General features: G+C 39.3%; 1 protein-coding gene across 1 annotated transcript in view; it reads left to right on the forward strand.

Moving 5' to 3' along the window:
* The window catches only part of LOC133976972 (serine/threonine-protein kinase D1-like), a 34,231-nt gene extending 20,316 nt beyond the window's left edge, over positions 1-13,915 (forward strand). Inside the window, exons 12-19 of the mRNA XM_062415112.1 lie at positions 2,595-2,667; positions 3,313-3,419; positions 4,540-4,701; positions 5,339-5,437; positions 7,621-7,781; positions 8,415-8,521; positions 12,674-12,759; positions 13,682-13,915. Coding sequence (XP_062271096.1) covers positions 2,595-2,667; positions 3,313-3,419; positions 4,540-4,701; positions 5,339-5,437; positions 7,621-7,781; positions 8,415-8,521; positions 12,674-12,759; positions 13,682-13,915 — 1,029 coding nt within the window. The remainder of the gene's footprint in view (positions 1-2,594; positions 2,668-3,312; positions 3,420-4,539; positions 4,702-5,338; positions 5,438-7,620; positions 7,782-8,414; positions 8,522-12,673; positions 12,760-13,681) is intronic.
* The last annotated feature ends 1,658 nt before the right edge of the window (positions 13,916-15,573 follow it).

Below are 15,573 nucleotides of genomic sequence, written 5' to 3' on the forward strand. Positions count from 1 at the left end.
ATCTAAACATCTCCCATCAAACGATACCTGCAATCGATCCTTTTTGCACCCAGAGCTAGAAAATATGACTATTTGTACGGACTTGCTCACAGCCAATCAACAGCAAGCGTTCTTCTCTTTAACGCGACATGTGATTGGTCCACTGCCACAGCAGCTACAACCCGTCTGTGGTGGTGAAGTCGTGGTGAATTTGAGTTTAAGCAGTTCAGCAGCCAAGATGCCTCCTAAACGCTATAAAGTGTGTCTACACTACACGCCTGTTACCACGGATACAAGACAGAGACCTACATGTGTTAAAGAGTATCTAATGAAGGACTCAGCTGGTATCAGAATCACTTTAAAGGCCCATTTATGCTCAACGTATGTACGAAAATGTCTACGTCCTTTTCAAACGATGTTACCGTCACTGCTCACTTACTTCCATGCGTCCTTTACGTTGGCGTGGATGTTAACCAATACATCCACCAGGGGGCAGCACAGAGTCAAACGCTTATGACAACAACAAACTCAAAAACACACATGGTGACTGTGGAGGAGATATTGATAATGTTCCTCTTGCATGAAAGACAAAAACGATATGTTTAAAGTTTCTAACCAACTCGCACAACCTTTCCTCAAAAAGTTCCACCATTGTTATTTCTTCTTTGTGTCTCACTAGAGCTACGTATCGGGTAGTGACAGCAACACTGCCCCCCCATGGTTTCTGGTGGTACTGCTCCGTTTGGCCCGTATCCGTAGGCTTTATGGAAATCCGGATCCGTATTTAACGTTTAGCATAAATGGGACTTAAGGTTACTTGTATTGTAATTTCTAGGCGATACGCAGCCCTATTGATTGGTCACCACAGCATGTCGTTGAATGACTGAACCAGCTTCCCTTCGAAAAAAACTGTCCATCATCAGTTATGTTGTAGAAGACGAAGGTAAAAGTCCTCTTTGACAACTAAACCCCAAACTTTCCTCTCTCCAGTCACATCTCATCATCATCACTCATTCTATGCTTTCTCTCACTCTTTGTTCATTTGCTTTTAAAGAGTCTGGGTCACAGATTCTCCTTTTTCTTTTTTATCTCTGAGCAGGTCGACGTGCATTAAAAGGCTCTGTACATTTACATCGTACAGATTTTTACATAAGGGCTCAAATGTCGGCAAACTCTCCTCATGCAAATGTAACCGCCGAGAACATGAAGTCCTATTTCCAATGCAGACGTGCACTTCGCCGTCTCCAAGGTGAGCACGTCTTCGAGCACCTCAAATGGAGATTACTGTGATTACTCACTCAGCCAAATGGTTTCCATGGCGACGGATGGTAATTAGGCAGCGAGCTTGAGGGGGGAGAGAGAGAGGGAGGGAGGGATGGGGGGTTTATAATATTGTATTTCTGTCCTCTTGGTTGAGGTGTGATATTAGGCTGTCAGCTAAGAGGGGGAGAAAAGGGAGACGTGATTGCAGACAAATGAAGGAAAAAATATTTAGCAGTTTTGGTGTCAAAGCTGTGGCAGATCACTGACGCTGTGTAGTTACACTCAGGGAGGTGCCCCCCCCCCCCCCCCCCCCCCCCCCCCGCTTCCCCCTGCTAGAAAAACCTTCCCTCAAAACTCCTCCAGCAGGTGATGAATTTATGCAATTCCCTTCTTTCTTTTTTTTGTTGTTGAATTCATTTTCTGTCAACCTGCCTCTCCATTTTCCACCTCAGTTGTGTCAGTTTTTGCCATCAGAGACGCTTCAACAATGTGAGACCTGAGACTTTCATACTGAAGATATTTGTTAGTTTCTATCCTCTAGACAGCCAGTTTGAGCCTTTGAGCTCCTAAAGACACTATAGTCTCCCTGGACACTAAAAATGCTTTTAAGATTCATTGCAAGTGCTGCCAGCATCCTGAACACAGCAGAGTGACTGATATCCAAGCTGCACATATGAGCTGTTTCTAATGTGGAATGGGAGCTTTTTATATTGTCTATTCTATTCACAATCGTCCAGGAGGGAGATAAAAGAGTCACAAAATTAATGAATTCATTCGTGTGAAACAGGAAGGTTTGGACATTTGGACGTAGCGACGGCTGTGACTAATCAGTCACAGTAGAGACACAAAGTGAGAGGCGATATTTCGGTGGCCTTTCGTTTCGGGAGTAAAAATCTCATTCATCTTTCTCATAGACGATGTTAATGACTCACACTTTGCATCAATATGAATCTCAGCTGGTTGAATCATCAGAACAAAAGATGAATAACTGTGTCAGAAAAAAATCTAGTTCTCTTTGCATAAAAAATGTAAATGCAGTTAACCCTCACATACTGTATGTAAGGGTTAAATGCAGTTAACTACAACCCCTAAAGTGTAATTTGGCAAGAAACATTTCATCACTAAGCTCAAAGTTCTGTTACATGAACCATAAATTAAGGATTACGATGTTGAGAAAACTAAAAACATCCTATCTCCTGGGACTTTGAGGCTAATTTGCTGAGTTCAGATCTGCCTAAATGAACTGGACCGAGGAGGAAACACCAACCACAGGTCTGAAAACAGCATCAGGTAGTCTTTGGTTTGGCTGTTTATTTATTTTATTTTATTTAAACTGATTTTGTGTTTTTCAGGATATAAACTCTGTGTATCAGATCTTCCCGGATGAGGTTCTCGGCTCGGGACAGTTTGGCATCGTTTATGGAGGTAAAAACACGATGTTTGCATGCTCTGATGGAAGGAGGGATGATTGATTCAATTAGGGAGAGTTTAGACGTTAGAAGATACAATTTGAATTTCAGAAGTGAGTGATACATGCTGGATGAATTTAACTAAAAATATTGTTGTTTTCTTCATTAAAAATGAATTGAACTAACTGTTGAGACACATATTACACTTAGATCCTTCACTAGCAAAGACCACAACAACAACAACAACATGATGCGCTTAAACTCTTCAGAAAAATGACTCAAGAGTTCTTCTGTTTGCTGCCTGCGTTTTGGGGGAGGTTCATAGAAAGTCTGCTGTAGCACCTGGCCAGCATGGACCTGCTCAGGACCCCATGAAGGAGAGGAAGAAAATGGAAAAGTGGAATATGGTGGGAGGGATACAAGAGGCGAAAGGGAGGAGAAGTCTACGTGGTATTTATAAGAATGGCTGGAGGCGGGGCAGTTGTGGTCCTGCTCCTGAAACTACGCTGTGTGAGCTTCCCTTAAAATCAAGAGGGCCTCTTGACCCTTTTGAAAAGCTCTGACAACCCCTTGTGGGGTCGGGACCCGCAGGTTGGGAACCAGCGGTGTAAATAACATGTAAGAGTGTTTGTTGATGTGTTTTTTGTGTGTCTGTCTGCAGGTAAACACAGGAAGTCCGGCCGAGACGTCGCCATCAAGATCATCGATAAACTCCGCTTCCCCACCAAACAGGAGAGCCAGCTGCGCAACGAGGTGGCCATCCTGCAGGTACACACACACACACACACACACACACACACAGCGGTGCTGCTCAGGAGCCTGTTGGCAGTGAGTGAGACTTCCTGTCGTGAACGACTTCATTACTGTGGCAACACTGTGGGGGTGTGAGATCCTGAAATGTTCCAGCGCTGCTCAACCTGCAGAAGCTGCTGCAACACACACACACACACCTGCAGATAGACCTTTTTATCCTCGCCTGAAGGAGTTTTTACAGGAGCTTATGATTCGATTTGATTTAAATTCTTACGTTTTTGAATTTGCTGCCAGTTTTATATATTTATAATTTTTAAAAAAGGAAGTGCTCATACAGAAATAAAAATGTAAGTTTACAGACCAGCTACCATTTACAAAAGGTTCCCATTTTTTCCAGTGTCAGGAGCCCACAAGAATATTAAGTGTGTTTATCTTGCTGTAATGATTCCTCCTGTTCATACTGACCATTACGTACAATGTAGGACAAATACTACAGTCCTCCGAAAAAAATGTGTTTAAAAAGTTGATCTGAAGCTAATATGAAGCTTCAGTCGTCCAAATGAGTCAAATCTTCATCTTCTATGTTTCAGCGTTACAGTGTTTTTAGTAGCAAAGTCTTTTTGTTACTATACTTCCACCACAGCTCAACAGGGAAACAATAAGAGGGAATCTGATGCTGAAAAGACTGTAAATGTGTCAGATATCACTTGATATGACTAACTCACACTGATGAAGCTCAATAGAAACTGATCATCTACTTTAAATGACACAATATTTTAATAGTCAGTATGAACAGGAGGAATGATTACACTGTTCATATGGACACCTGACAGCTGGTTTAACACACTGTTCAAAAAACTGTGTGCCTGTCCTTTAACCTCCTTTGTTCTCTGCCATGCAAGCAGCTGCTTGCATGGCAGAGAACAACTAGGACTCCTTTATTCAAATGTGAGAAGTTGCTGCTTTTCCTCATCTTGCAGCCCTGCATTTACTGATACTGTAGTTATAAGAACCTGTAAACTACAGCAAACATGAAGTATCTATGCAGTTAATGATGATGATGATGATGGTGATGGTGGTGATGGTGATGATGATGATGGTGATGTTGGTGATGATGTTGGTGATGATGACTCAGAGCCTGCACCACCCGGGCGTGGTCAACCTGGACTGCATGTTCGAGACGCCGGAGCGAGTGTTCGTCGTCATGGAGAAGCTCCACGGAGACATGCTGGAGATGATCCTGTCCAGTGAGAAGGGACGACTGCCTGAGAGGATCACCAAGTACCTGGTCACACAGGTGAGAAACATACACACACACACACACACACACACACACACACACACAAATTACATCATCTTTATGCATCTTGCACACTGTCTGACTTCAAAGTGTCGTGTATCAGACTCCATATTTTGCATTATTGTGTTTATACTATGAAAATTATCTAAATAATGCTTTTTAATAATATTATTTATAAGTTAGTGATGCAGCAGGACTAGAAGATGTCAGTAGCCAAGTTTCCATCCATATAAGACCAAAGGTTAACCAAACCTTCAAAAAAAATCTGCAAAAATAAATGCAAATTAATGCATGTTTCCATCCACTGTTATTTAAATATTAGCAGATAAACAGCAGGTGGCGCTAAATCTACAGTTGGTGTTGTTAAACTGTTGCAGAAGAAGAAAAAAACTACTTGATAATGTCATTAAAAGAGCCTCAGTCAAAGCTAAAATGATAAAAACATGATGGAAATATGACATTTCTGTTAGTTTGATGTATTGATGTGAGGAAGATTAGTCTCGTCATCATCATCATCGCTCCACACAGATTTGATGAGAGGATCTACCGAGCCTGTTGGATTAAAACAACCTCCATATTTTATTTGTCAGATTTAGATTAAACTAATGATTTTCTGTCTGTGTGTCACCATCAGATCCTGGTGGCTCTGCGTCATCTTCACTTCAAGAACATCGTCCACTGTGATCTGAAACCAGAGAACGTCCTGCTGGCCTCCGCAGAATCACTTCCTCAGGTACAGTGTGTGTGTGTGTTTACTTTACTACAGATATTATTTTATTCGTAATTTATTTACAGCAATTGTCAAATGTGAGTCATGAGTGAGTCATCACTGCTTGAAGACTGCATTTTATTTTTCTAGTATTATTAAACCCTTACATACTGTTCATATTCTCCATCCTCACAGTATGTTCTGGGTCAGTATTGAATCATAAAAAGTGTCTATACCAAATGTTGAACCTCAGATGTGTTTAGAAAGCATCAATAGTCGATCTGACTGATCAATAAATGTGATTAAACCAGGCGGGGAGTTCCGGTCGGAGTCCTCATCTACGTCAGGTTGGACCAGGCGGGGAGATCCGGTCCTCTGAAATGAGGCCAACGCGATTGTAACTTAAAACTGCATTCTATCAAAAGGCCACCAGGGGGCGACCATTTTGGTGTCAAAAGGACTTCCGTCTCTATACAAGTCAATGGAGAATTCACCAACTTCTCACTTGATTTCTAACCTCAGTAAACGTTTTCAAAATGTGTTTATGGTCTCAATCGCTAGTTTAAAGCCTTCTTCAATGCAGTATGATGTTCATTTGGGACATTTTGGCCTCCCTGATTTTATATGTGACGATAAAGCAGGGTATGCATTAGGGCGTGGCTACGTGGTGATTGACAGGTTGATTGGTTCACAGGTTCAGGAGGGCGCCTCATGCTCCTCCTGATGCCCATATAAGTAGAATCCCTGTTTTTATTTTTCCCAGCATGCACCTGAAATTTTCAAGATGGCGCTGCCCAGATCCGACACTATTGACTTCCGAACAGCAGTCCACAAACCAATGGGTGACGTCACGGATGTTACGTCCATTTCTTATATACAGTCTATGGTTAAAACAGAAGACTGAAGATGTGGAGCTATAAAAACAAAGACAGTAAATGTTCTCTCTCCTTATATAGATATATTTATACATTTATACAGGGAGGAGATGAAACAGCAGGTTGACAAAAACAGACTCAGACTGTCAAACAGTCCATTAGCCATCAGTGCAACTATTAGCAGCTTTCTGCAGTTTTTTCAGTCTCCTCTCCAGAAATAGCTGTTTGTGTCAGACACATTAACTGTTGTCTCTAATGATGCATCAGGCCGGCTGTTGGGCTGTCGAGTCCTCACACTTTTTCTTTCTGTGCTGCATCGTCTGCGGAGCACGCTCTCTCTGAAATATCACAAAACAAACAACATGCTAACGCATTAGCTCGGAGAGATCAGACGGAGCGAGACAGATGATGTAAAGCTGAACAATGCAGCCTTTTTATGATAAAGATGGTCACCAGTTATATATATATCTCTATCAATGCCTGTATTAATAATGGAGGAAAGTTGAGACAGTTCAAAACTATTTTATGAGACTTCCCAACACCTGAAACACAGACTCTGGTTATTAAAATGATGTTGGCAAAAAACTAAAACTAAACACTAAACTGAGTTAAACTAAGACTTATGTTAACCTTCCTACCTTCCTTCCTTACTTACTTTCTTTCTTCCTACCTTCCTTCCTCCCTTCCTACCTTCCTTCCATCCTTTCTTCCTACCTTCCTACCTTCCTTCCCTCCTTCCTCCCTTCCTTTCATCCTTACTTCCTTTCTTCCATCATTCCTTCGGTAGCTATGTAATGCACAGACAGACCATCAGATTGTGTTATGGTTGCTATAGATATAGGTTGTGTTATGGTTGCTATAGATACAGGTTGTGTTATGGTTGCTATAGATACAGGTTGTGCTTTAGTGTATAAACGAAGAATAACACAAATCACTGCTGACATCAGAGATCCTGCTGGAGACATTTTTGAAGTTGACTTTCATTTTTTCATCTTGTACACGAACAGAATGAGTGTTTTATGATGTCATGGCCTCAAAGAGGAAGGAAAAGCAAATAAATTACTTTTTAAATAGCACTTTCTTGGTGTGACCTACAAAGGGTTAAGATCATTTTATGCCACAGTTGCACTTAACATGATACGATTGGTTCAAACACCATATTAACTTATTTGAGAAGTGCCAAGGAGAATTTTGGGTTTCTAGAATTATCAGGAGCTGTTATTATATATTGGGGCGAGTGTGATGACTGACAGGACTTTACTCCTCTGAATCAGCTGCAGGAGAGATTTAATTCAGATGTTTTTGTAATAAACCTTGGCCCTCTTCTTGCAGGTGAAGCTGTGCGACTTCGGATTCGCTCGGATCATCGGTGAGAAGTCGTTTCGGCGCTCGGTGGTCGGTACGCCGGCGTACCTCGCTCCGGAGGTCCTGAGGAACAAAGGCTACAACCGCTCTCTGGACATGTGGTCGGTCGGAGTCATCATCTACGTCAGGTAGGACCAGGCGGGGAGTTCTGGTCCTCTGAAATGAGGCCAACGCGGAAGTAACTTAAAACTGCATTCTATCAAAAGGCCACCAGGGGGCGACCGTTTTGGTGTCAAAAAGACTTCCGTCTCTATACAAGTCAATGGAGAATTCACCAACTTCTCACTTGATTTCTAACCTCTGTAAACTTTTTCAAAATGTGTTTATGGTCTCAATCGCTAGTTTAAAGCCTTCTTCAATGCAGTATGATGTTCATTTGGGACATTTTGGCCTCCCTGATTTTATATGTGACGATAAAGCAGGGTATGCATTAGGGCGTGGCTACGTGGTGATTGACAGGTTGATTGGTTCACAGGTTCAGGAGGGCGCCTCATGCTCCTCCTGATGCCCATATAAGTAGAATCCGTGTTTTTATTTTTCCCAGCATGCACCTGAAATTTTCAAGATGGCTCTGCTCAGATCCGATACTATTGGCCTCCGAGCAGCAGTCCACAAACCAATGGGTGACGTCAGGGATGTTATGTCCATTTCTTATATACAGTCTATGGATAGGACGAGATGCACCTGTTCTTTTATCATCATGTCTGTATTTTTATATATTAAACTCACTGTCTCTCTCTCCCTCTGTGTGTGTGCTTCAGCCTCAGCGGGACGTTCCCCTTTAATGAAGATGAAGATATCAACGATCAGATCCAGAACGCTGCCTTCATGTACCCTCCACACCCCTGGAAGAAAGTCTCTCAGGAAGGTACGTTAAGCTGTGGCACCTCACATTACAGCTCATGTATGTAATTATATGTAAAGCATTTCACATTTTTAAGTGCTTCTGCCAAGAAAAATGTGAGATCCTGTCACACAGTCACAGAGGCGGATGTGGTAAACACTGGGGGATACATGAGAAGACATCCATATATTTCTCAAAATGATGAAATGTTCATTACCTGGAATTGAAAATATGGACACAATATAGCAACATTTGGATCTTTGAGTACATTTTAGTGCTTTTTTATAGTGTTTCTTACCGTGTAGTGTGGTGTAATTTGTTTAAAGAGGACGTATCATACACATTTCCAGCTCTATATTAATATTCTGTGTCTCTACTGGAATATCTTTGCATGATTTCCAGTTTAACACTCCTCGTTTATCTTCTACTGGTCCCTTATGCAGCCGCTCAATTCAGCCTCTGTCTGAAACAGGCCGTTTTTAGCTCCTGTCTCTTTAAGAAGAATCACATCTGAAATATGAGAGTGGAAACACCTTAGCAACCGCCTTAGCAACCACCTTCGCAACAGGACATACAAGGTGTAGACAACGCACATCCAAAAAAAACTTTAACAGGTGCTGGATCAAAAATCACATCTGAGATATGAGAGTGGAAACACCTTAGCAACCGCCTTAGCAACCAAGGATACCGAACAGATGAGCTGATGTCAGGTTGTCGGCAAGATTAAAGGGAAAAAAAAAAGTTGGAAAAAGCAAAAAACCTGTTTTAACATCCAACATCTGAACACGATATAACTAACAGAAAACCACAAAAAGCTAAGTATGTAATTATAATTTAGAGTGAAGGTTTCAATCATCTAAATCTAATAAACTTCTCAACACATTTTTGTCCAGATTTTACTGTGCTGTTATTAGCAGCCCCAACAGTTAATTTTACTCTAATAAATCTTAATTAAATACTCATATTTCATTCTGTCAAATTTACATCTTTGGTTTAAGAACAGAATTTGCTTTTCTCTTGAAAAAACCCAAAGATGGAGCCGGAGTAAACACATTTATATCACTAACTTAGAGGAGTAGCTTCATTATTAACCTCCTGCGACCCTGCATCTTAATATGGGGACATTACATTTTTGGGTTTGCTGGACCTTATACTTCATTGTGCTGAACTTTGACCTGTTGTCCTCGTTCGTACACTTGCACCACCTAGTGGCAGCAAAAGCACATTACAACAATCAGTGTAGAAAACGAGATGGCAGCATTTTGTCCAAGATCTCTCAAATTTAATGGTTGAAACTTGTTTATTTATGCTTAATAACGTTTGTAGTTTGATACAAATTTGAGTAATTTTAGCAACAAGCTACGACACTGCTAATCAGGACGTTGGGACTTTATTATTGTTCAAAGGGAAGGTGTAAATGTAAGGAAATAAATAGTTTTATACAGTAAAATAAACCTGTTGTCCCCCATATGAGGACAGTATTTTTATCATAAACTGCCTCCTGTTCAAAGACTATGCTTAGTTTTTGTATTTATCAGGTCCTACTAATCCCAAATATCTAGGAGACATTAAAAAATGCATATTAAAGAAAAGCTCAGGTCTCAGGATGTTGGGTTACTCTTTTATTAGTCCCCTGTATATACTGTATGTATGTATGTACTCCTTAAAGAAACCATAGCTAGAAAGCACAGTAAAAGAAGGATGGTAGGTTCATAAAGTACCCGAACTTTAAATATAACCCGACAATAGAATCTAAATCAAGCGTCTCTATTAAGTAACTTTAATCGTGTTTGCTTGTGGGCAGAGGACAGAAGCCCCTTCCCAAGTGATCTTTGAAAACGCAGATCTGTTGACGCACTCGAGAGTTTTATTCTCTGACATTTGAATCCTCCTGCGACTGACAGACACCACTCGCGTTTTATTTTCAACGGAGATGGAGTCGCTCTGTCGGGATGAGGAGGCGGAGGGAAGGTTAAGAGCGCTTCAGGGGATCCGGGCCGAGCGAGCAGAGTGAGTCAGGCTGATTTAAATCTGTCTCGTAGTCAACAGGACAATTGCAGCCAACAGACACACACACACACACACACACACTGCTGGCGGATGCATTTAGAGACAATGACGGCAACAACATGAGTCACGCAGCAGCAGAGAATGGCTCGAGCACACTTCAAGGGACAAGGTTGGATACATAAAAATAATAACCAATAACCTGTGCTGATGTTTGAGGACAAAAAATAACCAGAGTCACACAGAGAGGCGAAACGAACTGTTGCCACGGTCACCGAATATAGTCTCAATACACAACGACATGCTACCCCTTCTGGTTGAATCCGTCTATGCAAACATAATAATTAAAATATAAAACAAAAATAATGATAAAAAAAGTCAAAAACTACAGTTGTCATAGCAACTGCAGGGGGGGGGAGAAAAGAACTACAAGTCCCAGAGAGCTTTGCTGCAAGAGTGATCCAATCAGAGAGCGTCTGTCATCACGTTCATGCTGTTCATGTTAGATGGATTCTAGTTTAGTTTATTTCGGTCATTCAACTCAAAATACACATGTATAAATATAGTAAATAATCATATGTCCCTGTATTCTTCTTCTTCCCTAGAAACAGCGACAAACTAGGAATAAATAATAAAAGTAAAATAAGTAGATAAGTAAAGAAGTTTCTGACTGAAAAGGTGTCAGCTGAAGCATTTGCTTATAATTCATTGGCAAAATATCTTAAATAATAGTTTTAAAAGCAGCATCAGGTTTGTTAAAATGTATATTTAGTATTTCTGTTGGTTTTATATCATTTGAAATGACATTTGCACCATTTTTTACCAAAAGTAAGACTGAATGCTCCTGAAAATGTCAAATGGTGTAACCACAAAAGAATGATACATATTACATATGTTATCACCTACAGTGTATTTAAGTGGACTTATACTAATAATTACTTCATTTAAAACATGTAAATGTTTCCTGATCTCCATGGTAACCAGAGTAAATGTAATATGTAGAACAATTGTATTCCATTACCTTTATTTAATATAAAAGTTATAATGTAAGATCATGCCAAACTAGTTGATATGGTGTTTTATTGACTATTTACTGTTTTTAAGCAAGTTGAATTATTTGGTACAAAGTTTTTATGGTTACACCACTTAGACATTTTTGCCATAATCCTCTAATATATTCTCTCTAAATGGATTAAAAGCAGAAATTTGATGCTGGGTCCAGAAAAAAAGAATGTGTGCAAATTATTCATACGTTTATTTTCACATTTTAACCCTTTAAATTTGACTAAATCACATGGAGACAAACACCTCATTGACCCAGTCTGTTGTAGATATTTCAATCTTCACTTTACCTGCTGTGCTCTGACTAAAAGATTATCCAGGGTTCAATCAGCAGCTACCTGGAATTAATTGATTCTAATTGGACTGTCTTTATTTTCTCCTAAAATTACGACCAAATGCTCTACTTCTCTTCAGGAAACTTGAAAGATTTAAATTAGAAATTACAGATCTGTGAAATGAGGTCTTCTAAGTGTGATCGATTTCAGAGAAGTAATGATTTTATAATCATAGGAAAACATCCAACACCAGTCTGTCTCTGGGAGGTTCGGATGTCTCGCTGTGAGCCGAAGTGTTGGACAGACTGACATCGCCATCCTTCGGCCTCACAGTAATAAAAAAGAAAGAAAGAAAGAAAAGGAAGAAGAAAAACATGCAGATTAAACACGGGTCATGTGACAAAGTGGAATGAGCTGCTGTCACCGAGAAGAGAGGGAAAACTCAAGAAGCTGTGCAGAGAGAGAGACAGATTTGGGGGTGAGCTGGTGGTTGGAAGTGAGGGGGGGAGTAGTGAAGGGGTCTATTCATGTGTTGGTCCATTCACGTGCATAATGCCAAGCGAGTCTCCTATAGACTCGAGGGGCCCCGGGGTCCCAGAGCTGTTCAGACCGCTGACCCCTGAAGAAATGTTAACATCATGTTAGCTTTGCTCATTAGCCCCGACTGGCCCGACACCACAGGGGAGCGGTCCGACCCCACATCCTCCGCCTCCTGCTTCATCCCTCCATCTTTCCCAAACTCTCACTTTCCCCAAAAAACATTTTTTCTCGCTCGCCAATTCTCCCTTTTTAAAACTTCTTTTCTTTGTGGGTTTTCTTTCCTTTCCTGCAGCCATTGACCTGATTAACAACCTGCTGCAAGTAAAGATGAGGAAGAGATACAGTGTTGACAAAACCCTCAGTCACCCCTGGCTACAGGTAAGACGTCATCAAGAATGTAATCTCTGTTGAAAGATTAATAATCACATGTGACAAAAGCTGAATGTTAAACTTGTTCCCGATACCTGCCTGATATCAGCAAACTCACCTGGACACCAAAGACTGAAACAGTAGATAAAATGCTACAAGGAAGATGAGTTAAAGATTAAATAATAGACTTAACAGTAGACTAAAGACTAATATTAGTAATAAGTATCAGACTGGAGCAAAACAGAAGACCTAATTAATACAAATTGTAGAAAGATTACATTTTTCACTGGAAGTTTGGTTTTGGGTGTTTTTTCATGAGTTTATCTATTTCTTGAATTGAGGATAAAAGGCATCGTACCTTTGACAGATTTTAAACCTTGTTTTCGTGATTGAGATATATACTTAAAAGATATATCTGCCAATATTAGCTCATTGCCTGTACATTGAAATGGGTGTATACATTAAAAAACTTAAGCACAGAAATGTTAAAAATATGTTTTAATAGTTACCATTTTAAGTTAAAAAAAAAATGTTTATAAGGTTGTGAGAGAAAATCAACAGACTAATAAATCTTTATCTTTATTTTAAAACTATCAATCACGATATCCAAATTCTGAGACGATATGTAGTCTCATATCACGATAACGATGTAATATCGATATATTGCCCAGCCCTAGTATCTAATGAAGTACTCAGTTGGTATCAGTATCACTTTAAGGTTTCTTGGATTGGTGCTGGTATCGTAACTTTTTAAACGATACCTAGCCCTACGTACCAGAGCCGTAAAGAGGCGCCCGAAGAATCAAGGATTTCACTAACCGTTTTTAAAAGCAAATGCGACAAATGTTATTGGAATATCTAAAAAATTTACTATATCACATAATGTCTGTATTGATTTTTATTGATTAGTTGTTATTGTTTCGTCCACCAGGACTACCAGATGTGGCTGGATCTGCGGAACCTGGAAAGCCGGATGAACGAGCGCTACATCACCCACGAGAGCGACGACCTGCGCTGGCATCACCACGCGCAGCTCAGTGGCCTCGACTACCCCACCTACCTTAGCAACAGTCCCCGCGGCGACAGCGGCGGACAGGGGATGGAGCGTTACCGTGAGCATGATGAGGAGTTAGAAACCCTCAGTGAGAGGGTCAGTGAACTTTAAGGACGAGGGGGGGGGTCACGTAAAAAGTTTTGCCCCAACACGAAAGCACAAAATTAGAAATGACGTATTTTAAAGATTAGTTACAAACTTTTACAAAAAAAAAACAACAACATGGTGCATTTTAAAGATAGATAATTTAAATTTCCTTCAGTCTATTTAACCAAAAACCAAACTAAAGTTTCTTTCTAGACCTGCTTCTTTTCTACCGAAGTGCATTGCTTTCAACTTAGAGACGGTATCTCATAGTTATGACTGAAAGTAAAATATCTCTGCATTTAATTTCAGCTAGATGTCCTGTAGCAGCCAATAATGTAATAATGACCAATATCGTAATAAAGTTAGTTATTATTTACCTAGCCAATAACTAAATACCAGCCAATAATGTAATAACTTATCATATTATTGACAAAAAGCTATTGCATTATTGGTTCCGAAATGTTGTATTTTATTGGCGAGTTATTGCGTTATTAGCTATAATACGTTTAAAGCAGGCAAAATTATTACGTTATTAGCTGCTATATGTCCCACTAGACTTTCTCTCTCGTATTCAAGATAATTTTTTTCGTGATTTTAAGGCCTGTTTAATTATGACTGAAAATAAAATATCTCTGCATTTAATTTCAGCCAGATGTCCTGTAGCAGCCAATAATGTAATAATGACCAATATCGTAATAAAGTGAGTTATTATTTACCTAGCCAATAACTAAATACCAGCCAATAACGTAATAACGCTATTGCATTATTGGTTCCGAAATGTTTTATTTTATTGGCAAGTTGTTGCGTTATTAGCTATATTACGTTTAAAGCGGGTAAAATTATTACGTTATTAGCTGCTATATGTCCCACTAGACTTATTCAAGATTTTCTTTTCGTGATTTTAAGGTAAATATGTTGGACATTTTACAAAAAACTGTACTTAGGTTAGGATCTCGTACTTAATTTATCACGTAATTATATTCTTTTGTGGATTTGAGGCAAAAAATCTGATTGTTTTGTTTCTATCACAAGTTTATTTCATCTGATTACAATATCTTTGTTTTATAATTACGAGAGAAATACAGTTAAATATTACATAATCATTCTCTCTTGTTAATGAAAGCCCAGTTTTGAAATTATAATTGCCTTGTTTCATAATCACGAGGTAAATATCTTGTTTTTTTAGTCATTTTTATCTCATTATTATGAAATCCTGGTTTAATTATAACAGGGAAATGATCTCATAGTTAACAATTAATTTTAACCACATACTTATTAAGTTCTTATTTCATGGTTACAAGGTTATGATCTTACAATTTGTTTTATCTGTTTGAATTTATAAGGTTAGGATATCTTGATCATGAAATTCTCCAAAATGATAACATAATACATTTGGATAAAATAATTATCCTTATCTCATAATCATAAGGTTTGTCTATATTGTCTCTGTAAAACAAAATGAGTAAAATAATTAACTAACAATCAAACAAACAAAGATATCTTAATTACGTGCTCAAATTATGAAGAGATCCTTACTTTATAATCATTTGGAGATGATCTATAATTATAAATCTGTTGATTATAAGATACAGATCTTCTCTTTCTGGAATACTGAGTCTTAATTATTGAATATTATATTTTTTCTCTGGTGATTGCAATGTAATTTACTTTTCAACCTGGAC

This window comes from Scomber scombrus, unplaced genomic scaffold (assembly GCF_963691925.1).
Source record: "Scomber scombrus unplaced genomic scaffold, fScoSco1.1 SCAFFOLD_163, whole genome shotgun sequence".
In the NCBI taxonomy this organism is placed as follows: Eukaryota; Metazoa; Chordata; class Actinopteri; order Scombriformes; family Scombridae; genus Scomber; species Scomber scombrus.